Here is a 27190-nt window from a genome sequence, read left to right as displayed (position 1 = left end):
CGTCTGGAATGTGAGGACTGCAAGGACAGTGTGGTCTGAGGGGGGGACGGCGCCTGGGCAGGGGGGTGAGTGGGGTGCATGCTGCTGGAGTGGTGAGTGTGTGGGGCTGGGGGCAGGCAGGGATGGAGGGGGCATGGGGGCCTGCAGCTGGGTGCCTCCATGCTGGGGTCTGGGGTCCAGCAGGAGGCTGAGGGTGCACTTTAGGCAGAGCAACAGCGTGGGAGACACATGGGGGTGGCAGGTTGGGTGTCCTCATACTGGGTGTGGATGGGATGCCCCAAGGATACAAGGCTCAGGGCAGTGGCATTGTCACAGCAACTGGGGTGTTAAGAACACGAGGACTAGTGGGAAGAGGGACCCTCTGCTTGGGGACAGGCCATGGCTGGGGACAGCATCGGACAGAAGTTGGGACACTGTGGCAGTTACAGGAGAAGCGTCCCATAGTGCCACTTGGGCTGGCTGGCTGCAGCACATCCCATCCCTATGCTGCATGCCGTGCACAGTGCAGTGCCATGGGCTGAATACACGCCCATCAGGAACAGGCCTGCTGCACCCGGCTGCCGCTGTGCTGCCTGCCTGCCGGTGCTATACATAGGGCAGCCTTGCCCTGCTGAGACGCTGCATGGAGCAGGCTCAGCCTTATCACCCTGGCATGTCATCAGAAGGTATTTTTGGGGACGGCAGCTGCAGACATTCCTAACGGTTGGTCCCTGCATGCTGACACTGGGGAGCAGAGCTGGGCGAGCAGCAGAGCAGTGTGCCGGCACCGGGAGCTGCAGGACAGAGGTGTTGGTGCGAGGTGGGTGCCTGAGGCAGGAGACGGTGCTGTGTAGTGATCGGAGGAGGGGGGGAGCAAGGGAGGGCTGAGCCGTGGGGCTGTTGTGTGCTGGCACCTAGAGTGAGGGCTTGGGGGGAACTTGGCCCTGGCCTCTGGGGATGAGCTCTGTCCCACATTCCCCTTCAGCCTAGCCAGGGAATGTTTGGGTTTCCCTTTGTCCCTGCTATCCCTGAGGGAGGCATAGATGCCTCTGTACAGCCCTGGCTGTAACACGGACAGGGGATGAGGTTTAGCCTTGCCCAGGAAAGGCTCCAAGCATGGAGCACTTCTGCTGCCCGTGGTTCTGGGCACGGGTACCTACAGCACTGGGTGTGGAGGTGGTACCCTCCGAAAGCAGGACTTGTTTCCTGTTTGTCCCCCTGCACCCTGCGGTGATGTCCAGTCCTGGCCTTGGACACTCAGGGACTGGGGTTGGGATCACGCTTGGACAGGGCCCCTCTTCCCATTCACCCTGCTGAGCCAGGCAGGAAGCACCCGGATGCGTCCGGATGCCTCCAGCCCCATGACAGCCCCTTATCAGCACCTGTGCACTGAGACAGCCCAGATGCGGCAGGAATGCGGCTCTGCCACCACCCGATACTGCAGGAATGCCCCAGCGGGTGGGGAAGGGCTGTGCTGGGGCCCGTTCTTCCTCAGCCAGCCCCATCCCCAGCACTGCAGGGACCCAGCGAGCCCCGTGCCCCACAGGCAGCTCCCACCTCCCAGTCTGGGCTCGTTGTGGTATTGCTCCTGGTGAGATGCCCTGCACCGCAGCCTGACCCCACTCTCTGTTCTCAGGCTGAAGCTCCTGGCCATCCTCCTGCCCTGATCCCAGGGTGATGGAGAGCCATGGGACAGCCCCTCGGTTCCTGGCCTACCCACGTGCCTTCACAGCACAAAGTGGCACTGATGCCGTGCTGAGGTGCCAGATCGCAGGTGACCCCCAGCCCAGCATCCTCTGGGAGAAGGACACAGCTCCAATCCAGCCCTCGGACCGCTTCTGCATGGAGGCTGAGGGGGACGTGTACAGCCTACGGGTGTCCTGCGTCACCCCACAGGATGGCGGCCTCTATGTTTGCAAGGCCAAGAACTGCATTGGCGAGACCTATGCTGCTGCCACACTGCGAGTGGAGGCTGGGGAGCATCAGCAGGAGGAGGAGGAAGGCCATGATGGCTGCCGAGTGCCCACCTTCCTGGCGGGGCCCTCATCAGCACGGGTGTGCCGTGGGGAGGACGTGACCTTCTCTTGCCGAGTGTTGGGGCAGCCCTGCCTGCTATTGGAGTGGGAGAAGGATGGCCGCAAGCTGCGTGACCTCTTCGAGAGCAGCCACTTTGCAGTGGGCCAGCAACCTGAGGACTGGCATTACCTCAAGCTGTTTGGAGTGCGGCCCCCGGATGCAGGAGTCTATGTGTGCCGGGCACGCAGCGGCTCCAAGGAGGCCCTGGCTGCAGCTGTGCTCCTTGTGGAGCCCCGGTGCTCCCCTTCTGACAGCACCCAGCCGCGGCGACTGCGACACACAGGCACTGACACCTGGGCACCGGCACCCAACGGCACACCAAGAGCCAAGGTGTTCTCTGTCAGCGCAGGGAAGCATGCCAAGTTCCGCTGCTATGTCACTGGCAAGCCCAAGCCAGAGATCATTTGGCAAAAGGATGGCAAGGCCGTGGTCCCCGACCGCCGGCACCTGGTCTACGAGGACCGTGAGGGCTACTTCATCCTGAAGGTGCTGTACTGCCGGCCCCGGGACCAGGGGCTGTATGTTTGCACCGCCTCCAACACGGCTGGGCAGACACTGAGTGCTGTGCAACTGCAGGTGAAGGGTAGGTGTGCGCCTTGGGGCTGAGTTGCATCCCCTGCTCCCTGTGCTCCCTGAGGCCCCATACCAAATGCCTCCCGCCCAGCTGCCTCATCCCAAAATAGCTGCTGGGAAGAGGGGGCTGCCGTCTTCCTTCCCCACGGCTGTGCTGCTAATGTGGGAGGAATGTGGGGGTACTGCATGCATGGGTGCTCCCAGGGGTGGTGTTCAGGGGGTCGGGAGGGTGCCGAGCAAGGAGGATATTAAGCACCCTCAGCTCCCATCTCTCTTGGTGGCAGAGCACAGACTGCGGTTCCAGGTGCCACTGGAGGATGTGGAGGTGGCGGAGCGGGAGGATGCAGTCCTGGAGTGCCAGGTGCCACTGGGGAGCATCCCCACCTCCTGGTTCCTGGAGGACCGGGAGCTGCAGCCCAGCCACAAGTACGTGATGGAGGAGTGCGGCGTGGTGCGGCGCCTGACCATCCGTGATGCCCGCACCGATGATGATGGCATCTACCTCTGCCAGATGAAGGACCGGGGCCGCAGCATCGCTGAGGTCTCCGTACGAGGTGGGCGTGGGCCCAGCTCTGCAATCCCATAATGCAGCCCCAGCATCCCCCTGCCCTCACATGTCTCCTCTCCTAGGGCTGATTGTGAAGAGGCTGCCACGGAAGCTGGATGTGATGGAAGGCGAGAATGCAGCTTTCTGCGTGGAGACGCGGGAGGCCATGGAGGGGGTCTGCTGGAGCCGCAATGGGCTGCAGCTGCACGAGTCACCACGTACCGTGCTGAAGAACTTTGGCAGGACACACCTCTTGGTGCTGGTGCACGTCACCCGTGAGGATGCGGGCATCATCTGCTTCTCTGTCGGGGAGTCACTGACATCCTCCCAGCTCCGCGTCAAGTGTAAGTCCTGGGCTGGGCTGCATGGGGCCTCCCTGTACCCTCCATTCTCTGCATTGACCGGGGTCTGAAATGGCAGAGAGGTGGGACGGCACCTTCCAATCCCCACTGTGCCGTGTGTTCCAGGTGTGAAGCGTGACCCTCCCAGTGCACCGATGGCAGCCCAGCTGAGCACAGAGCAGAGCAACGCAGCCCTGCTGTCATGGTGCCCTGCACCTGATGTGCACCACTGCCCGCCCAGCACCTACATTCTGGAGCGGCGTGAGGCAGCAGGTGGCAGCTGGGTGCAGTGCCTGAGCACCGAGCTGCCCGGCCGTGTGCAGGTGCTGGGCGACAGCGTGCCCCGCGAGGCCGACTACTGCTTCCGAGTCTGTGCTGTCAACAAGCACGGCCGCAGTGACCCCGTGGAATTCCATGGCTGCGTGCATCTAGGTGAGGGGACACAGGGTCTCCATGTGGGTGGGAGCGTGGGAGCTGTGTGGTACCAGGTGCTCACACACCATGAGGCTGAGCTCATGCTGTGCTGCAGTGCCAGCTGTGTGCCTGGAGAGGGGTCTGCAGGATGCGCGGGTGCAGGATGGCGAGGATGCACGCTTCTCTGTGGAGCTGTCAGCCTCCGTGCAGGGCGAGTGGTTCCTGGATGGCACAAGGCTGCAAGGTGAGGGGAGCAGGCGCTTCAGCATGCAGCACTGCGGGACAGAACACTCGCTGCTTATCCGCTCAGCAAGGTTGAGAGAGAGCGGTGCACGTGTCACCTTTGTGGCCAATGGTGTGCGGGACTCAGCCACACTGCATGTACAAGGTGAGCTTACCGAGCACCCCATGAGTAAAAGAGCAACAGGTGGGAAGCACCTCCCATGTTTCTTACCCCTCCATGTGGGTTCCCAGCCCCTCAGGCCCACATTGCCCCAGTGCCTGAGGCACGGCGGCTCCGGGAGCTGCTGGCAGGGCTGCCATTGCTGCTGGAGTGTGAGGTGAACCCGGTGGGTGCCCCCGTGCGCTGGCTGAAGGATGGTGAGGCTGTGGTGCCCAGTGAGACACTGAGCATCCAGACAGAGGGGTGCTGGCGGAGGCTGCACATCCCCACGACTGTGCCATCGGACTCGGGGACGTACACATGCGATGCTGTGGATGACACCGTGAGCTTTGTGGTGACTGTGATTGGTGAGCTGCTGGGGTTGCCCATCCTTGCATGATGCACACCCACCCCATGTCACCTCACTGAGTCCTTTGTCCTGTGCAGAGGCACCAGTGAGGATTGTCAGCTCCAATGAGGAGAGCCCTCACACCTATGTGGCTGGGCAGCGTGTGGAGCTGTGGTGCCAGCTGTCCCGTGCCGAGGCCCCGGTGCGCTGGTACAAGGATGGGGAGGAGGTGGAGGAAGGTGAGAACCTGGTGCTGGAGCGTGAGGGGCCACGGTGCCGCCTGGTGCTGCCCTGCGCCCACCCACAGGACACAGGGGAGTTCGTCTGCGACGTGGGTGGTGACTCAGTCTTCTACACCATCACGGTGGCAGGTGAGTCCCAAGGGCCGAGAGGGGTGCATGACAGCAGGCACTGTGAATCCCTGCAAAAATGATGTTTGCTGCCCAGTAAACATGACCCCAGTGCATAAAAATAGAGGTAGGGGCACCTGGCATGGGGCAACTCACAGCAGGATGCCACTCTGACAGACAGAGGTAATTGCTGCCCTAAAAATTAGCAGCTGCCTGGCTACTGGTGACCGGCTGTTGGCAACAGCACCATGTGGTGGCTGCCCCGGCCGTTGGCAGCTCAGGTGGGAAAAGATAATGAGAAGTGAAAAGGAGAGAAAGACTTCCTGCTGCCGGCCCCAAATCCACAGCCCCACAAACAAGAAGGCTGTGTAAGCTGAGCTTGGTGAAAAGCAACAGGTCTGAAGGCATATAGCCTCTCCCTGACTGCTGATGGTGCCCAGCACAGAAGTTAAGGGCAGGGATGGAGATGCTGGGAGTTCCCAGCCAGTCTCCCTCTGGCTGACTATACTGCAGGCTCACTGCCCAGTTCCCAACGGATTAATGCCACTTGCTGCTCTGAGGGTCTCTCAGGGCATGGGGAAATGGCAGACCCCAACGGGAGGTGGTGAGTTTCAGGTTCAGTGTCTGGAGCGATGTGATTGCTTCTAGCAGCCCCCATGGACACAGCGTTTGATCAGGGAGTGGGACGGATGTGGGCTCGGTGTGGGGCAGATCAGGCCCTGCAGGCTGGCTGTGTGCCACAATGCACTGCTGTGTGCTGGCACTGAGCATTGGAGGCAACCAAAACACCTCAGCATGGTCACAGTGTGGAAACCCTGCACGGAGCAGGGAAAAAGGCAGGTCACTGCATCAGGCAGAGCACCCACAGCACAGTGCTGGCAGCAGAGATGGGGACACTGTGGTGTCCCTTGCCATGCAGCACAGCATGAGCCAGCAAGGCAGCCCCAGCACCTCTGACATGCAGAATGTGGGATAGGTGGTGACTTGCAACCCAAAAACAAACAGCGAGTGAAGCCATTCTGCAATGCAGGGCTTTGCATGCCCCATGGTCAGTATTCCTCCGTGCAACATGCTGAGCCCCACATCCCTGTGCAGAGCCACCGGTAAGGATCATGGGCTCCAATGAGGAGGCCCCACACACCTATGTGTCTGGGCAGCGTGTGGAGCTGTGGTGCCAGCTGTCCCGTGCCGAGGCCCCGGTGCACTGGTACAAGGATGGGGAGGAGGTGGAGGAGAGCGAGAGCCTGGTGCTGGAGCGTGAGGGGCCGCGGTGCCGCCTGGTGCTGCCCTGCGCCCACCCACAGGACACAGGGGAGTTCGTCTGTGACGTGGGTGGTGACTCAGTTTTCTACACCATCACGGTGGCAGGTGGGTACCTATTTCTTCCTCTTCTCCCCGTTGCCCTGACTGCCTGCCCAGCTGCCTCATCACAGGATGCAGCTTCTCAGCTGCTCCATCCTTCCTGGGACAGACCCGTTCCCCTGCTGCCTCTCTGTGTGGGTCTGGCAGTGTGCTATACCCTGTCCTCTTGGTCCTCCCAGCCCCACAGGCTCATATCACCCCAGTGCCTGAAGCTCAGCAGCACTGGGAGCTGCTGGCAGGGCTGCCATTGCTGCTGGAGTGTGAGGTGAACCCGGCGGGTGCCCCCGTGCGCTGGCTGAAGGATGGCGAGGCTGTGGTGCCCAGGGAGACCCTGAGCATCCAGACAGAGGGGTGCTGGCGGAGGCTGCACATCCCCACGACTGTGCCATCGGACTCGGGGACGTACACATGCGATGCTGTGCATGACACCGTGAGCTTTGTGGTGACTGTGAACGGTGAGCTGCCGGGGTTGCCCATCCTTGCATGATGCACACCCACCCCATGTCACCTCACTGAGTCCTTTGTCCTGTGCAGAGGCACCAGTGAGGATTGTCAGCTCCAATGAGGAGAGCCCTCACACCTATGTGGCTGGGCAGTGTGTGGAGCTGTGGTGCCAGCTGTCCCATGCCGAGGCCCCGGTGCGCTGGTACAAGGATGGGGAGGAGGTGGAGGAGGGCAAGAGCCTTGTGCTGGAGCGTGAGGGGCCGCGGTGCCGCCTGGTGTTGCCCTGCGCCCACCCACAGGACACAGGGGAGTTCATCTGCGACACCGGAGACACTGCTGTCTCCTATAATGTCATGGTGGCAGGTGGGTGACACGGCTAGGACAGCATGTGGGGAAGCATGCTGCTGCTACTCTGTGGGCTCCTGGAAGGGGTTCTTGGCTGTAACACTTGCTCACAATGAGCACACAGGTACCACTGCTGGCATGGGACATTTTACCTCTGCTCCTGCCCTCCAGCTGTTGTGTCGCTGTGCTGGGGCAAGAGGCAGTGCCCTGGCACCTGTGCAGCCCTGCAGTTAGAGTTGCATTGGGGGTAAGCAAGGATATGTGCATCCTTACGTCTTTCCTTTGTGCACTGGCAGAGCCACGAGTGCGGATCCTGCACCCTGAGCAGCACTCACTGGAGCTGCCAGTGCTGGCACCAGGGTGTGTGGAGCTGCGCTGCAAGCTGTCTGTGCCCGATGCTGCTGTGCGCTGGTTCAAAGATGGGCTGGAGGTGGATGAGACCGACAACCTGCAGCTGCTGGCGGATGGTGCCTGGCGCTGCCTGCTCATCCCCAGGAGCAGTGCTGAGGACACAGGGGAGTACATCTGTGAGAGCAAGGATGAATCTGTCTCATTTGATGTCAAGGTGACAGGTTGGTGAGGAAGCCCCAGTACCATCCTGGGTGCCCTCCCCCCCCACTCATCTCCTGTGCTGTGTTGCACCAGTGCCATGCTGTCCTTGTAGAGCCCCCAGTGAAAATCCTGCAGCCGCAGAGACCTCCACCTGTTGTGAAGGTGTCTCCAGGGGAGACAGTGATGCTGTCCTGTGAGCTGTCCCGTCCAGATGCACCCGTGTGCTGGTCCAGGGAGGGAGCCCGGCTAGAGGCAGGGGGAAGCTGGGTGCTGGAGGAGGAGGGTGCCCACCGTCGCCTGCTCATCCCTGCTGCCCGAGCTGAGCATGCTGGAAAATACTTCTGTGATGCAGCCGATGATGCGGTGATGTTCACCGTCCAGGTGTTAGGTGAGCGAGAACCTGGGGTGCTGGGTGCATGGATAGGACAGGGTGGCAGCAGCCCCCCCCCCTTAGGATCCCCACTCTGGGTCTTCCCTCACATGGGAGCTCCTGGCCATTGCTAACAGTGGCTCTGTTGGCGAGCGGTGCCACAGACCCTCCTGTCAGGATCCTGGAGAGGGATGCACTGCCAACCATCCGGCGCTGCCGGGCCATGGAGGATCTGGTGCTGGAGGTGCAGCTGTCTCATGCCCACGGGGAGGTGAAGTGGTACAAGGATGGGGAGAAGCTGCAGGACACGGGGCATGTGCGGCTGGAGGAGGATGGGCAGCGCCGGGCACTTGTCATCCTGGGTGCCACAGACGGGGATGCGGGGGAGTATCTCTGTGACACCCACGATGACAACGTCATCTTCTGCGTCACCGTGGAAGGTAACAGGGAGCAAATAAAGTGGAGATGGGCTTGAATGGCAGGGAAAGCACTTGCTTTCACGGTGTGTCTCTCCAGCCCCAGAGCCACCAGTGAGCATCGTGGGGAACATGGGCACGACAGAGCATCGCAGCCTGGTGGCTGGGCAGGACCTGGTACTGGCCTGTGAGCTGTCCCGGCCCGATGCTGCCGTGCGCTGGCTGCGGGATGGCCGGGAGCTGCAGCCAGGGGAGCGGGTGTGCATTGAGGCCCGCGGGGCGCTGCGGGAGCTCACTGTGCGTGGGGCACAGCCTGAGGACTCGGGGTGCTACGTCTGTGATGCTGCCACCGACCGCATGGTGACAAGCGTGGAGGTGACAGGTGAGCAGGGGTGGCAGGAGCAGGGTGGCAGCACCAGGTGAGGGTGAGAGAGCCCTGTCTCCAAAGCTTTCAGCCTGGAAGATGCGGGTCAGGGCCAACAGACCCATGTCTCCTGCCTCCCCCAGGCAGGGGCTGGTTAAATTTATCCTTGGCAGGCTCCCAGGCGCCTCTCCTCCTGCTACGGCTGCCAAGAGCTGAGCTCAGCACAGCCTTTATCAGCTGTACAGCAGGCTGTGCCGGTATCCCAGCTTCCAGCAAGGCCTGGGGCTGGTGAGGGGCAAAAATCAATGTCTTTAACTCAGCAGTTGGGAAGGATGAAGGAGTGGGCTCTGCCAGCATCCCTGCTGGGATCCCTTCCCCAGAGGGATCTTAGCCACCAGCTCAGTCAGCCTGTCCCATAGAGACCCCCAGCTCACGCCACCATGATCACCATTAGCCCCACAGCAACTCAAGCCCCTAAGTCACGCCAGTGGGCACCGTGGCCATCCCTGCCATCACCGTGACACCCCTGCCCCATATCCCCCAGCCCAGGCTGTGCGCATTGTGAACAAGGAGGAGGCGCAGAGCCCGCTGGAGGTGCAGGAGGGGGATAGTGTGACGCTGGTGGCCCAGCTGTCCCTAGAGACAGCAGAAGCACAGTGGCAGAAGGATGGGCAGAAGTTGCTCTCGGGTGGGCGGCTGCTGGTGTGCAGTGAGGGCCCAGCACGCAGCCTCACCATCAAACAAGTGGAACTGGGGGATGCTGGCACCTTCCTCTGTGATGCTGGGGATGACGAGGTGTACTTCACGCTGCATGTGAAAGGTGAGCCTATGGAGATGTCCCCTGCAGGGCAGGACCAGTATTCCCAACCTTGGGCTGAACACTGCTCCTGGTGCAGAGGCACCGGTGCTGTTTGTGAACAAGCAGGAGGTGCAGGAGAAGCTGCTGGTGCTGGAGGGTGGCAGTGCCGTGCTCTCAGCCGTCGTGTCCAAGGAGCAAGCTGACATCACGTGGCTGTGCCCCCAGCAGCTCACGGTGCCCAGCGAGCGCTGCCAGCTGCGGTGTGATGGCCGTGTGCACAGCCTGGTCCTCAGCAATGTGGCCAAGGAGGATGCTGGAGTCTACACCTGCCTGTCCCCTAATGACCAGATGCAGTTCGTCATCAGCGTACGGGGTGAGTGCTGGTGGCAGGGAGATGACCAGCACGGTGCTGGGGTTATGCGCACACTGATGGCTGTCTGTGCAGAGCTGCAGGTGAAGTTCCTGCGTGGGCTCTCAGATGTACGGGCACGGCAGGGTGAGACGGTGGTGCTGTGGTGTGAGTTGTGCAAGGCCCGTGGTGACGTGGTGTGGCTGAAGGATGGGCAGGTGCTGGAGCTTGATGCACGCCATGAGGTCCGGGTGCAAGGCCGGGAGCGCTCGCTGGTACTGAGCTGTGTGGGGCCTGAGGATGCTGGGGAGTACTGCTGTGAGTCCAACGATGACCGCACATTGGCCACGCTGACAGTGCAGGGTAAGCGTTGTCCCAGAGGCCAGGTACCCCAGAACCCCAGTACCGACTCTGTGCCATGGGCATGTGCCCTGATGGCCATGCTCAGTGCGCAGAGTGGTAGAGATCATTGTGGAGCTGCAGAGCCTGACCGTGCTGGAAGGTGATGATGCCACCTTCAAGTGCATGGTGTCCCCTGAGGACGTGGCAGTGACGTGGCAGCTGGATGGGCGACCAGTGGTGCCCAGCGAGCGGCTGCAGGTGGCCAGAAGTGGGCTGTGCCATAGCCTCACCGTGCGTGGCTGCCAGCCGAGTGATGCAGCTACTGTGACAGCCAATGCCGAGGGGTTGCTGAGCACAGCCCGGCTCAGTGTGCAGGGTGAGCAGGATGGGGACGGGGCAATGGGGCATCTCAAGGGCTGTGCACTGGTTCCCTCATCCCTGCAGAGGCACAGGTGCTGTTTGTGCGGAAGCTGCAGGACATGGTGGCAGAAGAGCAGCAGGATGTGTGCCTGGAGGTGGAGGTCAGCCACGAGGCAGCCGAGGTGCAGTGGCTGAAGCAAGGCGTGCTCCTCCAGCCCAGTGACAAGTACCTGATGTGTGAGTCAGGGTGCCGGCGCACCCTCACCATCCGCAGTGTCAGCCCCTCTGACCGTGGCACCTACCGCTGCGAGAGCCTGCATGACCGCACGCAGGGCAAGCTCAGTGTGGAGCGTGAGTACCCCGCAGGGTCATCCTGCTGAAAGGATGTTATGGGGCTCCCAGGAACAAGGCCTGTATTTGGGGATTGCTCTGGCAAGGACTGGGGATAAAGGGCTCTGTGCTGGGGCACCGCTCACCAGCACTGTCCCCATCCCTCACAGCCCAGAAAGTGTCAATCCGGAGGCCTCTGGCTGATGTGGAGACCTTTGAGAAGCAGACAGCCACCTTCCTGCTGGAGCTGTCCCACACCGGTGTGCCCGGGGTCTGGACACGTGGTGGTGTGCGGGTGAAGCCCAGTGCTACGTGCCAAATCAGCGCCACGGGCTGTACGCACAGCCTGACGCTGGAGGGGCTGGCACTGGAGGACTCGGGCACCATCACATTCACTGCTGACACTCTGCGCTGCAGTGCCCGCCTGCTTGTGCGGGGTACGGCACTGGGGTAATGGGGCATGGTACTGGGGGGGTGGTGCCAAGGCTGAGCACACAACGTTCCTATTGAGGAGATAGGTGCTTAGCAGTGGGGAGCTAGTGCCTGGGGAAAGGTTACCCCTACCCAGCGCTGAGATACCCCAGGCACTGCTCTCTGTCCCTGTGCCCTGGTGCCAATGCCTTTCCCTCACTGACCCTTCCCATCACACTGCCTCCCCTCAGAGCCTCCCATCAGCATGGTGAAGCTGCTGCAGGACCTGGAGGTCCCAGAGGCAGGAGCTGCCACCTTTGAATGCGAGCTGTCCCGTCCCAGCGCTGAGGTGAAGTGGCTCAAGGTGAGAGCTCTTCCCCTCACCATCCAGGCTGGTGGCTTCATCCCCCGGCTGCCACCTTCTCTGCCAGATTGTACGCAGGGTGGGGGGCACCAACCCAGCTGACCTTGACCACACTGCCCACACAGGATGGGATGGAGCTGCGGCCAGGCCCCCACTGCCGCATGTACTCTGCAGGTCGGCGCCGCCTCCTGCAGCTCAGCCGCTGTGTGCTGCCTGATGCCGGCATCTACACCTGTGAGGCGGGTGACTGCCAGACCTCCGCCATGCTGCATGTCCATGGTATGGTTGCTGGCTGCCCACCCTCGTGTCACAGAGGGTGCTGGCACCCAGCTGGCCCCAGCACCATGCCCCTTTTCTGCAGAGCACCAGGTCCACATCGTGCAGGAGCTGCAAGATGCCCGTGTGCAGGAAGGTGACAATGCTGTGTTCACGTGTGAGGTGTCCCATGGTGATGTGGTGGGCGAGTGGTTCCGTGATGGGGAGAAGATCAAGGTGTCCAGCACGGTGAAGATACGGCAAGAAGGTGCTGTGCCTCCCACACTGGGCAGCATGCCCTGCACTCCATTTTGGGACTGGGGATGTGAGAATTCAACGTGCTGAACTAACTCCACTCCCCTCTGCAGGCACACGGCACTTCCTGCTGCTCTGCGCCGTGCGCCCTGAGGATGCGGGTACCATCCGTTTTGCAGCCAGGAGGGCCAGCTCAGAGGCCAGCCTGCAGGTGGAAGGTAGCAGGCACGGAGGGTGGCACCGTGGGGCTGTGGGTGGCAGATGCTGATGTCTCCCCCCCATGCCCTAGTGCTGCCCATCCGCATCGTGAAGCCTCTGCGGGACAAGACGGTGTTGGCACGGCACAAGGCGACGCTGGAGTGCACCGTGTCACACGCCCGTGGCCGCGTGCGCTGGCTGCGTGGGGACACCGAGATCTTTGCTGGTGACAAGTATGAGATCTGCAACCTGGACTGTTACCGCACACTCATCATCCACCGCGTGGGGCCCGAGGATGAGGACTCATACACCTGCGACGCCTTTGATGACCGCTCCACCGCGCGGCTCCTGGTGGAAGGTGAGCACGCAGAGGGATGCAGTGACACCAGCACCCACATCCATCTGTCCCACCCATTCCCGCTTTGGGGATCTGATCCCTGGGTGGGGGTCTTTGCCTCCCTCCCTGCTCCCCAACACACTTTGTCCCTGCAGGGAGTTAGGAGCTGGGATGCACACGGAGCGCATGGACCTCAGGTCCCCAGCCCCCCGGCGCAGCCCCCACCTTGGCACGGCAGTTCCGAAAGGCTCTTTACTGTGTGGCCGTGGCCTCAGCAGCGTTTGGCACATTTACAAAAGAGGCTGAAAAGGGGGACGGCGGCAGCGCAGCGCTGCAGAGACGGCGTGGCAGAAACATGCAGTTCCTGGGGTGGCAGCCGGGGATGGGACAGCACCCGGGGGCACCCCACTCTGGTCCCCCCACATCCCGCCTGCGGGGAGGTCCTGGCTCACTCCGTAATAAATTAATACAAATCACAGCAAGAGAAGTATATACAAGGCGGGAGCCTCTGTCCGCAGCGGTGCTCTAAGCAGGGGCTCCTGCCCTGCCCCGCAGAGGTGCTGCCCTCAGGGCCCCCCAGCCGCTATAAAATCCAGTCGCCAGCAAAACAGCGATGGCCTCTGATGCCGGGGGTGTCCCTGGGGCAGCCCAGCCTCCTCCCGAAGGCTGCGTCCTGGCTCCCGTCAAAACATTCAGGGGAGTGTGCACAGTGCCCGGGTGGGACAGAGCCCCGGTGCCGTTACCCTGCAGCAGTAGCCCCACACCCTGGCAGCCTCTGACCGAGTCTGCCCCACTTCAGCCCCGGAAAACAGGGGAAGGGGGCAGGCAAGCTGCTCTGGGGGCAAGGAGGTTGTGTAGGGCAGGAACCCCTAAAAGGCAGGGTTTTGGGAGTGCTGCCTGGGGTGGGATGGGGCACACATGCTCAGGGTAATCACTCTGGGATCAGGGGCTTGGGGAGCTGCTCTCTGAAGAAGGAACGTGGGGACAGGCACTTGGGGAGTTGCTGTGGGGCGCGATGGGGAGGGAGCAGGCACGGGAAACTGCTCTGGGAGGGCTCGAACATGGAGAGGGGGGAGTCAGGGTACAGGAGGAGTGTGCCCAGGCCATGGGGAAACGTGCAGCAGAGCCGCTCACACCACACTCTGTGAGTCCATGGGTGCTCGTAGCCCCAGTCCGTGGGCTGAGTTTCTGCCTGGGTGTGTCCCCAGCATGGCTGGGTCCCAAAGTCATCCTGGGCTCACCGAGACGAGTCCCGTGCTGCCCCAGGAAGGTTCTCCATCCGTAGCCTCCACAGCCCCGAGGCTGAAGGAACAGCCCCATGTGTCCAAAGAGGTCTGTGGGAGCAGGCTGGGGTGCTGGTGTCACTCGAGGTCACTGGGTTGGCTTACACCCGCATGGCGGGGCCGGAGCCTGTGGTGAGGGGCACGGTGGAGCTGCAGTCATAGTCCAGGTCCACCACAGCATGGGAGCTGGCAATGAGGCTGTTGAGGGATGGCCCTGTCTGCCGCTCTCGGAAACTCTGGATGTAGCTCTGCATGAGAAAGGGGCAGAAGGTGAGCAGCTCTGATCCTGGCCCATTCTGTCCCAACCCATCCCGTCCCAACCCATCCCGTCCCACCCCTGCAGAAGGAAGAGCTGGCCAAGGCCTGGGGAGATCTCTACCCTGGGTGTGGGACTCACTGGGGAGAGCACGTCCCCATCGAAGCGGCGCACAGGGTTGGGCTTGCGGCGGTAGGCGGGCTCAGGCGGGTGTGCCTTGTGCTGGTGGGGAGGTGGGTGGTGGGGCCTCCGCTTCTTCTTCTTTTCTTTGCGGTCCTCCCGCTGCTTGATGCGCATCAGCTGCACACGGCGCTGCTGCCGGCTGATGATCACTGTGGGGCGAGAGGATGGTCAGCACCTCAAAGTGTTGTCGCACCCCAACCGCCCGCTGGTGGCACCCCAATATTGTGTCCAATGTCACCCCCTCTCTTTTTGCCCCAACATCTGCTCACCTTCAGTGTGAGAGTAACCCTCGGCCGTGACCTTCCACTGGACCAGGACACCCAGCACGGTGAGCAGCGGCCAGACGCCCAGGATGACCCAGCTGTACCAGCACACAGGGCGAGCGGGGGCCACCTTGATACGCTCATAGATGTACTGCACCAGCAGGAAGAGCTCGATGAAGTAATCGACGGTGACGGTCATAATGGCGCTGCCGAAGACGGCGGTGGAGAGGGTGGTGAAGAAACGCTGCCACTGCAGGGTGAGCACGGCAAAGAGCATCCCCACGCCCAGCAGCAGCGCGATGGGGATCCACACCGTGGGAGGGTGGTAGAACTGCTCCATCACCACCAGCGTAGCCACCGCCAGCAACAGCCCCAGCAGCAGCCCCACCATGAAGAGGCCGACGCTGCGCACCAGCATGGTGACCAGCCCGCACAGCACCCCGATGCCCAGCCCAATGCCCACCGACGCCTCCACGCTCAGCTGCGTGTCCAGCACCCGCTCCTTGTAGCACAGCATGAAAATGATGATGGAGCCGAACATCAGCCCAGTCAGGAACATGACAGCCTTGAAGCAGCGGTAACCTGCAGAGAGACCAGCACCGTCAGCAGGGGGCACGGCCATCGGGGACCCCCACCGCCTCCTCCCTGCTCACTCTCTCCAGCTGCTATGCCCCGGCCTGGCTCACCAAAGAAGCAGTAGATGATCCCGAAGAGGCAGCACATGGCGCACACCACCGAGGGCACCACCTGGTAGCGGCGCTCAATCTCCTGCTGGCAGCTGTGCGCCCACTCCTGGTCCGTGTCGTGCGGCAACAGCTTGAAGCGCAGCGTCTGCACAGTTGCAGTCATGGCTCTGGGGAGTCCTGGGAGAGGCATCAAAAGCTCCGCTCCTGTCCCATCGCTTGCGGGCAAAGCTGTGCCCTGGCACCGGCTCCAGCTGCAGAGAGAGGGTGGGAGAGAGGGGATGCAGGCGGTGCCCACCCAGCCAGGGCTGCTCTGTCCTCCATCCCCCCATCCCCGAGATGCTGCTGGCCCAGCCACCAGCCAGGCTCCGTGCCGAGCTCAGACAATTGCCCCAGATCCCAGCACCCATCTGTGAGAAAACGGCCTCATCACGGCTGGGCTGGGGACAAAAGGCGCACGGGGACAGCGTCCAACTCCTGCTGCTGGCCCTCCCACTGCCTTTCCCTGCTGGATGGGAGAACCTGCCACTACCTGGCATTTTCCGCCTGGGAAGTAATTATGTTCAGTAATTAAGTCACCCCTCAATCTTCTATTTTTGTAGGCTAAACAGATTGGGCTCTTAACGCTTGTACTCTAAGGCATTTTCGCCAATCCTCTAATCATATTTCTGGCTATTTTTCATTCCCATTGCAGCTTGCAGTGTCCTTATGGAAAGCAGGTCTGTGCGCCCGACCCGACCCAACAATGACCCATGAGGCTGATGGAGCTGCTGCCCCTACCCCGTGCCCTGCTCGCACTGACCCAGGGTCAGGACGGGGCTGGGGGGTGCCCTGCTCCTGCGGTGCCTGCACAGACGGAGGGGTCATAATCCCTTGCAAAGACGGATCCAGCTCCGGCTTAAGCCCAATTAAGCCCTCTGTCTGCTCACTCCCACCTGCGGGCTGCTCCCACACCTCTTTGTTCCTAGGACACGCTTCCAGGTTCAGTTTTGTTCGGGACCCGTATAATGTCACCGGTAATCCATCTGAGTGCCACGTTACAGCTGCTTCAAAGCAACCCCCCCCCGAGCGTTACCGGTCTGTAATTACGCTCCCGCGGCATGTCCCATCCATCCCCGGCACAAACGCACCCCGGGGACAGACCTGGCGCTCCCCCCCCGCCCCGCCGGCTGCAAACCGGCCGCTGCCGGCCGCGGGGAGGGCTGAGCGCAGCCCCTAATCCCGGGAGCCGGGTGCCTGCCTAAGCCCCTACGGCCCCCGGGAGGAGGCTAAAGGGGACCGGACCTTACCCGCCGGGCGGCGATGCTCCGCGGGGTGCGGGCGGCCACGTGAGCGGCGCTGCCCCCAGCCCACGCCGGACCGGGGAAGGGCTGCGGGGCGCGGGCAGCGCGGCGGGCGGCCGCGGGCGCCCATTGGCGCGGCCGTGTTGCTAGGGGAGCGCCGCGCCGCTCATTGGCGCTCCGCCACCCGCCGCCGCCGCGCCGCCGGGCCCGGTGGCGGGACTCCGGTACCGCTCCTACGGCCGAAACCTACCGCCGTACCCGCGCAGTGGGGCGGCCCCGCGGCCCCGCCGCCACGTCCCGCCCCGAATTACCCCGCGATCCGCACAAAGCCGCTCACGCGCCGATCCTATTAGCGGCGGCAGGGGGTCACATTGCCCGGCGCTGCCCGCGCCCCGCACCCACCGGCCCGGCTCCGCCGGCTCCCAACCCCCCCCCGCCCTCCCCCCTCCCGCCCCGTCCCGCTCCCCGGCCCCCGGCGGGGCGGGCTCGGCGCGGCGTTGCTACGCGACGGCCGCAAGGGCTGCCGGGCCGCTCCGCCTCGCTCTTTGTTCGAGACGGAGGCGGCGGGGCTCCCCCCCGGCCCGCGGCGGGAGCGGGGCCCTCGCTCTCCCGAGCCCCGGCCGCGCCCGCGGCCCCGCCCGCTGCCCGCCCGCGGCCGGCGGTACTTCCAGGCCCCGCCCGCCGCCGGCGCTCCGTGCGTTGGGCGCCGCTTCGCCCCGGTTCCCCCCGCGCGACGCCCGCCCCGCACCTGCGCTCCCGGCCACGCAGCGGCGGCGGCCCCGCGGCGCCCGGCGCTCTCGGCTCCGGCCCCGGCCCCCGCGCATGGTGGCGGCGCGGTGCTGAGCGGACAGCTCCGCCTGACGTCACCGCGCCGCCGGGGCGGGGCCTCGCCGGAAGGGGGCGGGGCCTGGTGGGTATGGGGGCGGGGCTTCGCGGATGGGGCGGGGCCCGGGTGTGAGTGGGGCTGTGCGGTGGGGCCGAGCTGTGGGGTGCGCTTGGCGGTGCCATAGGGATTGCGTTGGGAAGTGTATGTGGGCACGTGGCACGGCGTGCATTCAGACTTGAGAGGTATACTGGGCATTGCAGCATGCGCTGGGCTGTGTACCGAGGCGTTGGAGCACGCGCTGCAGAGAGCGTTGGGGCACGCATCAGGATGTGCACCGGGCCGTGCACCGGGCCCTGCTCCGTGGTGTGCAGCCATTGGTCTTTGGGGCCTTGCTTTGGAGCACGCACGTGGGGAAATTAGCAGAAAGGAAAGGTGTGTGTTTCTGGGGAAGCTGCAGCTGCTGCTCAGGCAGGGAGGAGGCTGGTAAATGGAACGGGCAGCAGCTCTGCAGAGGCAGAACTCCCCTCACTTGCAGCTCCCAGCTGCAGCTCCCAGGGCCCCCTGGCACGGCCCCTCCTGGCAGCGGCAGGCTCTTGGCAGAGGCACCGTTCCCCCGGCAGCCCCACGCCACCCTAAGACAAAGCCCAGAGCTGCAGCTGCCAGGGCTGCCTGGGGAGCAGAGCCACGGCAGGGGGCTGCTTTGCCTCAGAGCTCCTCAGGACACGCACGGGGCCCTGAGCTTGGCTGCTACCCCGATGGGCTGCGAGGGGGGGAGGCTGCTGCAGGCCTCGCTCTGCCCATCGCTTTGTCTCAGTTCGGCTCTGAAGGGCCGGTTTCGTTTCTGGTCCCTTCCTGTGTTTGAATCCAAGCCCAGGCCAATGAGAGCGCTTTCAGAGCCAAGTGTCTCTTCCTATCGCAAGTACAGAATGGTCTGGGTTCGTGTAAGGTGATCAACATGAAATATTTGCATCTGGGAAGGAAATCTATTTCTATCGTGTTTCTGTGCATACAGAAAACAAAAGCAACTTTGGCTGTTTATGATCCCATTTGCTTTCTGGCCATTTTCCATGGAAAATCTCCGCTCGTTTCTTTCTTTTGCATCTTTTCCCTTCTGGCACCTCTATTAAACTGCTCTCCATGTGACCGCCTCTGCCCATTCCACTTCCTTGCCTATTCAGGAGAAGGAAGCCTGTGAATGGGCTGCATTTGGACAACTGTCCCACATTCTGCATGGCGCTGCCAGCTGCTCCCTCACACAGCAGGGCCTGAGCGGGACCCCGCGGCCTCGGCCCCTCGCTGTTCCTCGGTGTGCAGAGGGGATGGGACAGGCTGTGCCGGCAGCCCCCGTTCCTTATGCGGGGTTCCGTGGCACCGGGGCTGAGGGCTGCGGAGCGCTTAGCCAGGCCCCGCACGAAGCTCGGCCTCGCGGGGCTCCGAAAGGCTCGAGGCCTTAATTGCTCCTTAATTGGGAACGCTTTTCCGGAGCAGGCACGCTGGGAGCGCAGTCCCACGGCGCACCGAGCCGCTGGCCGCCCGCCCGCCTCCCGCAGGGCCTCCCCGCAGCGCGGCGGGGCCGGCCCTGGCAGTAGGCCGCGCGGTCTCCTAGCAACCGCGCCCCGCCCCCACGCCGCCCCTTTCCCTCTCTCCGCCGCGCCGCGCCGTGACGTCACCGACGCGGGCGCCTCCCGTTGGCTCCCCTGCGCGGCGTAGGGGGCGGAGCCCGGGGGTGACACGTCGGACGGCGGCGCCGAGAGCGGGCAGCGGGAGCCGCCCCCGCCGCTGCCGTCCGTCCCGTCCGCTCGCGGAGCCGCGCGGCCATGCGGCTGTCGCTGGTGCTGTCGGTGCTGCGGCCCGCCGGCCCGGTGGCCATCGGCGTGTCGCTGGGCTTTACCCTCAGCCTGCTCAGCGTCACCTGGGTCGAGGAGCCCTGCGGGCCGCCGCCGCGCCCCGCCGCCCGCCCGGCGCCGTCCGACGGCTCTCCGGGAGGCCCCCCGGCCGGAGGGCTGCACAACGGCAACGCGGCGCGCAGGCCCAACGCCGTGCCCGGCGGGCTGGGAGCCGACAGCTGGGAGCCGCGCGTCGTGCCCTACCGGCCGCCCAGCCCCGGCAGGGCCGCCAAGAAGGCCGTCAGGTGCGGGGCGGGGGCGGCGGGTGCGGATCGAGGCCCGGCGGGTGCGAGCGGAGGGGCTGGGTGGGGCGGCCGCCTCCCCCCTGCCTTCCCCGGGCCGTGCCGCCCTTTGCTCGCCGCCGCTGCGGGGCGTGTTCCTGCCGCTTCGCTTCCTCCTGACCTCCCGTCCCCCGTTGCTCCGTCCCATCCCTGCCTACCCTGCTTTATCCCCTCCGGCACCGTGGTGTCCCCAGCCCTCGCCCCGCCGATGGCACGGAGCGAGCTCTGAAAGGCCCTCCTTGTCCCCTGCCAGGAGGTGGGCGGGCAGGGGGAGCCGTGGGGCTGAATGGGGCCACTGTGTGAGCGTGGGAGCCACGGGGGGGTCGCTTCCTGCCTGGGGGCCGGCTGGAAGGATTCAACCTGGGAAGCATTGTGAGAGCGGCAGCTGGGGGCGGCTGTGGGATGGGGATTTTGTCCCCCTTCTCCCCCCCTCGCCCCCCCCTGGTTCCGGCAGCTGGGTTCTGGCTGCTCTCACATGTGTCCCAGTGCTGGCACTGCGGGCTCAGGGGTTCTGTCCCTCCTGCAGGACTCGTTACATCAGCACGGAGCTGGGAATGCGGCAGCGGCTTTTCGTGGGCGTGCTGACCTCCAAGAGCACTCTGGGCACGTTGGCGGTGGCCGTGAACCGCACGCTGGCCCACCGCCTGGAGCGCCTGGTCTACTTCACGGGCACGCGGGGCCGCAAGGTGCCCCACGGCATGACAGTGGTGACCCACGGCGATGAGCGGCCCATCTGGAACATGTACCAGACCATCCGGTACCTGCTGGAGCACTGCGTCAATGACTTCGACTGGTTCTTCCTGGTGCAGGATGACACCTACACTGAGGCGTACCGCATCAACCGCCTGGTGGCCCACCTCAGCATCGACACCCATCTCTACTTGGGCCGCCCTGAGGAGTTCATTGGTGGTGACACCGAGGGACGCTACTGCTCTGGCGGCTTTGGGTACCTGCTGTCCCGCAGCCTCCTCCTGCGCCTGCAGCAGCACCTGGAGTCTTGCCGCAATGACATCCTCAGCTCCCGGCCTGACGAGTGGCTGGGACGCTGCATCATTGACCACACGGCAGTCAGCTGCACCGAGGAGCACGAGGTAGGTCCTGCAGCAGAGCTGGCACAGAGCAAAGCCCCCCAGCAGTGTGTCCCCATAGATTGCCAGAGACACAGGACTGGCCCTTGTGCGCTGTTTGCCTTGAAACCTGTTGTGCTTTTATGCAGTGGGATGGGGTTGTGGGTCTGGGTCAGCTCTAACCCATCTCTTACTTGTTCAGGGCCTACGTTACCAGTATTTTGAGCTGGGGAAGAATGTAAATCCTGAGCAGGAGACTGACCTCCATTTCCAGAGTGCATTTACTGTCCACCCTGTGTTGGATCCTGTCCAGATGTACCGGCTGCATAAGTACTTTGCGCAGGTGGAGCTGGAGAGGACATACGAGGAGATTCAGCAGCTCCAGGTGAGAGCTGGCTTGGCTGGGTAGGATCTGGGCTCTTCTGCTATCACTCGTGCGCTTTCCAGTCAGGGTCACCTTTGTGCCTTGATATTGGGGCCAGCAGTCACTTTGGGGTGGGACCAGCTGTATGTGGCGGGACCTGGCAGGTGGACCTGGGCTCAGACTCCTCTACTTCTTCACTTGCAGCTCGAGATCCAGAACGTCAGCAGCCTGTCTGCAGATGGGGACCACAGCGCCACGTGGCCCATCGGCATCCCTCCTCCATTCCAGCCCAAAACTCGCTTTGAGGTGCTGCGCTGGGACTACTTCACAGAAGATCAGGTCTATGCCTGTGTGGATGGCTCCCCCAAATGTGAGCTGCAGGGCGCAGACCTAGCTGATGTGGCTGATGTGGTGGCCACAGCTATGGATGAGCTGAACCGCAAGTACCAGCCGGTGCTGCACGTCCACAAGCAGCAGCTGGTGAATGGCTATCGGCGCTTTGACCCCACACGTGGCATGGAGTACACGCTGGACCTGCAGGTGGAGGTGGTCACACAGAAGGGTCACAGCCGCTCCGTCACCAAGCGCGTGCACCTGGTGCGGCCTCTCAGCGAGGTGGAGATCATCCCCATGCCTTATGTGACAGAGGCCAGCCGCATCAACGTCATCTTGCCGCTCACTGCTCATGAACTGGACTATGCTGCACACTTCCTAGAGACCTATGCAGCAGCTGCCTTTGAGAGCAGCGAGAATGCAGTGCTCACCTTCCTATTCATCTACGATCCATTCGAGGCCCAGCAGGTGACCCAGAATGACATCTTTGCCCCTGTAAAGGCCCAGATCACAGAGTATGAGCGCAAGTATGCTGAGGTGAAGATCCCGTGGATCAGCGTGAAGACAGATGCCCCCTCCCAAATCAAGGTCATGGACATCATCTCCAAGAAGCATCCCGTGGACACGTTGTTCTTTGTGGCTGGCGTGGGCACAGAGGTCACCATTGACTTCCTGAACCGCTGCCGGATGAACACAATCAACAACTGGCAGGTCTTCTTCCCCATCCACTTCCAGGGCTACAACCCTGCTGTCGCCTACCACAATCAGGCACCACCTGCCATGCTGGACCTCCTGCGGGATGCGGGACGCTTTGACCGTGATGTTTTCCATGAGGCCTGCTTCTACAATGCTGACTACATGGCAGCACGCACCCGCATGGCGAGTGACGTGCAGGAGAATGAGGACATCCTCGAGACCCTGGACATCTATGACATGTTCATCAAATACTCCAACCTTCATGTCTTCCGGGCTGTGGAGCCCTCCCTGCTGCAGCACTACCGGCACCAGGCCTGCAACCCACGGCTCAGTGAGGAAATCTACCACCGCTGTGTGCAGAGCAGCCTGGAGGGTGTTGGGTCCCGCTCCCAGTTGGCCATGGTGCTCTTTGAGCAGGAGCAGGGGAACAGCACCTGAACCTGTGGCGTAGAAGTGCTGGCCCTGCCTGGCTCACCATCCACCTCAACTGATCTGCTGCCCAAAATCTGTCTTCCTCCTTCCGGGATGGTGGTCACTATTGCTGCCGACGCTGCATGAGCAGGACTGCCTGCCAGCCTGGGCTGGTCCCAGGGCAGCTGCAATGCTGCAGTGTGTGGGGTGAAGCTGGGCTGTAGCTGCCGGGCTGCGTGCTGGGACCCCCAGCTCCTCACCCCAGCACTATCCACTGCCACTTTGCTCGCTGCTGGCCCAGTGGGGAGGAGGCCCTCGCTTTGTCCCATGAATTGCTCCACACTGAGTCCCTGTGGCAGAGTTGTGACTGCCGTGAGGGACCAACAGGTACTGGGGCAGATCCCGCTCTTCCTTCTTTCCCCCATGACACAGGGCTGTGCCTGGTGCTCATTCAACTCCCTTGGCCAGGCCCTCAAGGCACCCTGTGGCAAAAGGGAGCATCAGCCCTGTGCCATGGGCAGGGCTATGTCCTTGTGCTGCTGCAGCCTGGAGCAGCAGGGTGGGCCCCTAACAAAGCAATAATGAGGTTGGATTTAGCATATGCCATGTGGCAAGGAGATAGAAGCCTGAGCCTTCCAGGCTGCTGGCAGGTGGGCTGCAGCCCCAGGGCTGCAAGGAGTGCTAGAGGGCTCCTGCCATGTTTCCATACTGTGAGCTGCTCCCCATGGGAACCCTGACCCGGGCCGCCTTGGCCTTCGCAGTATCAATAGGACGCTGGAGGTCGCAGCCCTCTGACAAAAGCCATCCCTGCCTCGGGGATGTGGCCTATAGGCCCTGCTGACCCCCTGCGTTCCCCCTGACTCTGCTTGCCTGGGTTGGGGGGAAACGTATCCAACATTCCCATCCCTTCCCAGACTGCTGGGCTCCAGGGGAGGTTCGGCTACGCATCTCCTAAGGAGAAAGCGACTGAGGGAGCTGCTCCGTGCTCCTGGTTTGTATTTAATAGTGGGGAGAGGAGGGGGGATGTTTACACTAATAAAAGAGATGAATGAGTGTCTCTGCATGGTTCTTGCCTGGGGGTACTGCTTGTGTGAGGGGTGTGAGTACTGTGTCCCCTCCACTGTAGAGCGAGGGCTGCAAGGTGACAGCCACGGCTTTGCTTTCCTCCCAGGGGGCAGTGCCTTGGCATCCCTGGTGCTCTAAATTCCTGCCCCTGCTGATTGTGTGAGCTCTGCTGGTGCTAAAGCAGGGTGCTGATGAAGTTGTGACATCAGCATCATCTCTGAGCTGCTTCCACTCTTCATTGTTTCCCCAAGGTGTTCCAGCAGCTTGTGGGGCAGGGAGCAGGGCAGCCTGAGGCCCCTGGCCACGCTTACTGCAGCAGTAGCACTTTCTGGGGTAGCTGCTTTCAGCAATTGGTCACAAAATTCCCACATCAAAGAAGAAATCCCCAAGGAAATCAGTTAAACCTACTTGCTCTTAGTGAATGAGTGCTGTGCACACCCCTGGAGCCCCCAGGGCTGTATGGCAATTCTTTCCCAAAGAAACCTATCTCAGTTGTACAGGTGTTCCTGCTCTGCTCCTTGGATTCACACTGTAAAGAAGTGTGTGTGTAAATGCATGGCTGTTACAGTTTGGATGCTAACAATCAGCAGGCTTTGAATATTGCTATTTTTGATCTTCCCTGAGCACATCCTTAATTCCCCTTAAATTTGAATCTGGGACAGAAGGGAGCGAGGCCAGCACAGGTGCGTTACAGATACATTCATTCTGAGAGGAGCCCGGTCTGATCAGCCGACAGGAGAACGTCCCATGTTAATACAGCAAGCCAACATCAGCTGCAAAAACAAACCCTGAGCTGTCACCGAGCTGTGATCCTCAAGCAAACAGTGTCTTTTAATTGGCCGCTCATGTGTGAGTGGCACATTTGTGTACTGTATTTTTGCAGTTGCGGAGAGAGCAATGCACAAGGCAACTTCTCTGCTGCTCACAGCTTTCCTGCAGGGGATTTTCTGAAGGCATTCTTCCCTCACTGCAGCCTTCCAAAAGGGCACTATGTGCTCCCGGTGGTTGGCTGCTGGGCACTACATTAGTGCAGGGTGTGGATGATTGAGGGCAGTACTTTGAACCCTGGCAGAGTGCAGGCAAGGAGCAGCTGCAGGGGCCAGCAATGCCTGCGGGAGAGGCAGCAGGTGATGGGCATGTGGCAGGGGGTGGTGTCCAGGTGGTGGGCTGCCGTGCCTGCCCTGTGCCCTTTGGAGTCCAGCAGAATTAAAAAAGCTGAGTGCTGATGGCAGCAGGTGCAATAGCTTTACTGGAGATCTGCGCACACACAAAGCTGCTGGAAGGCTCCCATCATCACCAGCAGCTGGGCAGGAGTACCACGTGTGGGTGGGATTCAGCACTATGCCAGCTCTCACTCCTGCTCCTCCAGAATCAGCCTGATTTTCTCACAGAACTCATCGATGGCACCAAACTCCCTCTCCAGCACAGCTGTGGCCACAAGGATGCTCCCCACCAGCTCCGAGCGTGCACCACGGTGCAGGTGTGCTGAGTCCTTGGTAATGAAGAAGATATCCAGGGCCAGGCAGAGGCCAAGCAGGACATAGGTGGCTGTCCCAGCAAGGCTGGTGGCAGGGCCGGCTCCTGCCAGCACCGTGCTGACTCTGAGGGCACTGCTGCCATTGAAGACGCTGCGCCCAAGCCCTGCCACCACCCGAAACACCCCCAGGATGACATCCAGGCTCTCCTCCTGCCCCAGCGCCTCCAGCAGCCTCCGTGCCCTCCCCACAGCCTCCTGGCAGCCTGTGAAAGCCTGTGCCTGTGCTGCAAACTTCTCCAACAGCGTCTCAGCCTCACCCTTCCTCACCAGGTAGCCCACACTGCTGCTGACGGTGCCGGCAGCGCTGGCGATGCTCCCAGCCATAGAGACACCGAAACCCACAGCCGCCAGCAGCAGCACGTTGCCCAGTGTGGCAGGGGCCAGCAGCAGCCCGGCCATGGCTGCCACCCCCCCCGCCACACTCACCACCCCACCGGTAATGTTGGCCACCAGCACCGCCCGCTGGTGCTGGCCCAGGGCCTCTGCCACTCTTCTCATGTCCCACAGACACCTCTGCATGGCATCCCGGGCAGGCAGCAGGGCCAGCTGCACAATGTCCCCGATGGTGCTGGCAGCCGCGCTGGGCAGGACAGAGGGCTGTTAGTTCAGGGGACACGGCCTCAAGGCCTTTCCCACCCCCACCGCCCCAATCCTGGGCCACGCTCACCTCTGGGGCCTGCAGGCCGGCCCAGCCCAGGGCAGTGCGTTCTCGCAGATGGAGTGACGTGCCGTCTCCCCGCAGCAGCCATAGCAGCCACCCCGATAAGGCTGCCGGTGCCTCAGCACGATTTCGAACTCATACTCGATGCTGTTGGCGTTGAGCAGCGCCTTCCGCAGTGTCTCAGAGAGGGGCATGTGCCCGTCTGTGCAGATGGCCGTGCCGCCGCCGCCCGCCCTGAAGCTGGCCGTGGCGTAAGTGATGTCGTGCAAGCCCAGGAAGTGCGAGGCCTCGTGGATCAGCGTGCCGGGCTGTGAGTCCTTCTGCAGCTCGCCAGGCGCCTGCCAGAAGAGCGGGCACAGGTAGATGGTGCGGTCCCACGCGTTCTTCTTGACGTAGGCGTAGGAGCCGGCCTTGCGCGGGTTCTTGCGGAAGGCGGCCTGCTGGAGCTGTGCAATGAGGCTCCGCAGCAGCCGCTCGGTCAGCATGGCGTAGCGCTCCACCCAGCCCTCTCCTCCCTCCCCGGTCAGCACCACCACATCCTTCAGGTTCTTCATCAGCACGCGGTCCTTGCGCAGCGCATCCTCCAGCACCTCCAGTGCCACACGTTGTGCCCGCCGGGCAATGCTGCACTCCTCCTCGCTCAGCTCCTCCGACACGTCCTCACCGCGGGGCAGCACGCAGCACCAGCTGCCCGTCACCACCTTGGTGTGGATCAGGGCGGCTTTGTGCTGGGACATCCTGCGGGGCAGTGGGACAGGGCACCTCCCAGTGCTGCAGATGGCTGGGAGCACGCAGACATGCAGACTCCCCCTTTGCCCCCCCCCCACCCTCCAGCACAGCTCTCACCCTCCGGCCCTCACCCTCCACCTCCCACCTCCAGATTCCACCGGCACCCGGGGGTCACACCAACCTGACCTGTGCGGTGCCCCGGCCTGCGGATGGTTGGTGAAGAAGCAGCGGCAACCAGCAGCACGGTGTGAGGGCGGGCAGTGGCACAGCAGGCAGCAGTGACACTCTGATAGGAACTGTGTCTGGAGCTGATAAGATGCCTGGGAACCAGTGGCCAACAACACTGCTGCTGGCGCACCCCAACGCCGAGTGACTACTGGGGAGCCCTGGCCATGCGTTGGGTTAGAGGGTGCAGTGATAGCATGGGCAGCACTTGCTGCAGCCCCCAGCTCTCAGTTCTGCCCTTTCTGGTTCTCCTCTGGGCTCTTGGCAGCTCCTGGAGTAGGGAGAGCACAGCCC

At 62.8% G+C, this 27190-nt stretch overlaps 4 protein-coding genes across 5 annotated transcripts; 2 read left to right on the top strand and 2 right to left on the bottom strand.

The window, feature by feature from the left end:
- Positions 1-788: 788 nt before the first annotated feature.
- On the top strand, positions 789-13125 carry OBSL1 (obscurin like cytoskeletal adaptor 1). The gene is made up of 26 exons (XM_072341861.1): positions 789-799; positions 1616-2638; positions 2913-3182; positions 3259-3519; positions 3643-3948; positions 4046-4318; positions 4760-5032; positions 6107-6379; positions 6553-6828; positions 6908-7180; positions 7459-7734; positions 7827-8102; positions 8249-8524; positions 8601-8882; positions 9409-9684; positions 9761-10036; positions 10109-10375; positions 10461-10730; positions 10799-11089; positions 11215-11481; positions 11707-11819; positions 11945-12098; positions 12181-12342; positions 12443-12547; positions 12619-12885; positions 13020-13125. The coding sequence occupies exons 2-26, from the start codon at positions 1657-1659 to the stop codon at positions 13025-13027; spliced, it is 6753 nt and encodes a 2250-aa protein (XP_072197962.1). The 5' UTR covers positions 789-799; positions 1616-1656; the 3' UTR covers positions 13028-13125.
- A 212-nt stretch (positions 13126-13337) lies between these two features.
- Positions 13338-17686, bottom strand: TMEM198 (transmembrane protein 198). Of its 2 annotated transcripts, none has more exons than XM_072341619.1 (5): positions 17564-17686; positions 15536-15786; positions 14856-15431; positions 14545-14735; positions 13338-14395 (listed from the first exon to the last, which is right to left on the bottom strand). In XM_072341619.1, exons 2-5 carry the CDS (start codon positions 15723-15725, stop codon positions 14249-14251), a joined length of 1104 nt encoding a protein of 367 aa, XP_072197720.1. In that variant the 5' UTR covers positions 15726-15786; positions 17564-17686; the 3' UTR covers positions 13338-14248. The 2 variants fall into 2 exon arrangements, with proteins under 2 accessions (XP_072197720.1, XP_072197721.1); XM_072341620.1 differs by lacking the exon at positions 17564-17686 and adding an exon at positions 17127-17232.
- A 1696-nt stretch (positions 17687-19382) lies between these two features.
- Positions 19383-23730, top strand: CHPF (chondroitin polymerizing factor). Its single transcript, XM_072341617.1, has 4 exons — positions 19383-19772; positions 20335-20899; positions 21078-21260; positions 21444-23730. The coding sequence occupies exons 1-4, from the start codon at positions 19459-19461 to the stop codon at positions 22704-22706; spliced, it is 2325 nt and encodes a 774-aa protein (XP_072197718.1). The 5' UTR covers positions 19383-19458; the 3' UTR covers positions 22707-23730.
- A 701-nt stretch (positions 23731-24431) lies between these two features.
- LOC140255020 (uncharacterized) lies at positions 24432-26950 on the bottom strand. Its single transcript, XM_072342265.1, has 3 exons — positions 26853-26950; positions 25949-26680; positions 24432-25861 (listed from the first exon to the last, which is right to left on the bottom strand). The coding sequence occupies exons 2-3, from the start codon at positions 26677-26679 to the stop codon at positions 25096-25098; spliced, it is 1497 nt and encodes a 498-aa protein (XP_072198366.1). The 5' UTR covers position 26680; positions 26853-26950; the 3' UTR covers positions 24432-25095.
- Positions 26951-27190: the final 240 nt, after the last annotated feature.

Source organism: Excalfactoria chinensis, chromosome 7 (genome assembly GCF_039878825.1).
Source record: "Excalfactoria chinensis isolate bCotChi1 chromosome 7, bCotChi1.hap2, whole genome shotgun sequence".
NCBI lineage: Eukaryota > Metazoa > Chordata > Aves > Galliformes > Phasianidae > Excalfactoria > Excalfactoria chinensis.
This window is presented reverse-complemented; position numbering and strand designations above follow the sequence as displayed.

Excerpts from the sequence above, each read along its gene's own strand:
- OBSL1 (XM_072341861.1), top strand. The coding sequence starts at position 1,657 with ATGGAGAGCCATGGGACAGCCCCTCGGTTCCTGGCCTACCCACGTGCC. Across the intron at positions 3,949-4,045 it reads CCATGGCTGCGTGCATCTAG|TGCCAGCTGTGTGCCTGGAG; the intron begins GTGAGGGGACAC and ends GCTGTGCTGCAG. Across the intron at positions 5,033-6,106 it reads CTACACCATCACGGTGGCAG|AGCCACCGGTAAGGATCATG; the intron begins GTGAGTCCCAAG and ends ATCCCTGTGCAG.
- LOC140255020 (XM_072342265.1), bottom strand. The coding sequence starts at position 26,679 with ATGTCCCAGCACAAAGCCGCCCTGATCCACACCAAGGTGGTGACGGGC. Across the intron at positions 25,862-25,948 it reads CCGGCCTGCAGGCCCCAGAG|CGCGGCTGCCAGCACCATCG; the intron begins GTGAGCGTGGCC and ends TGTCCTGCCCAG.
- TMEM198 (XM_072341619.1), bottom strand. The coding sequence starts at position 15,725 with ATGCCTCTCCCAGGACTCCCCAGAGCCATGACTGCAACTGTGCAGACG. Across the intron at positions 15,432-15,535 it reads GATCATCTACTGCTTCTTTG|GTTACCGCTGCTTCAAGGCT; the intron begins GTGAGCCAGGCC and ends GTCTCTCTGCAG. Across the intron at positions 14,396-14,544 it reads ATGGGGACGTGCTCTCCCCA|AGCTACATCCAGAGTTTCCG; the intron begins GTGAGTCCCACA and ends TTTCTCATGCAG.
- CHPF (XM_072341617.1), top strand. The coding sequence starts at position 19,459 with ATGCGGCTGTCGCTGGTGCTGTCGGTGCTGCGGCCCGCCGGCCCGGTG. Across the intron at positions 19,773-20,334 it reads GCCGCCAAGAAGGCCGTCAG|GACTCGTTACATCAGCACGG; the intron begins GTGCGGGGCGGG and ends TCCCTCCTGCAG. Across the intron at positions 21,261-21,443 it reads AGGAGATTCAGCAGCTCCAG|CTCGAGATCCAGAACGTCAG; the intron begins GTGAGAGCTGGC and ends CTTCACTTGCAG.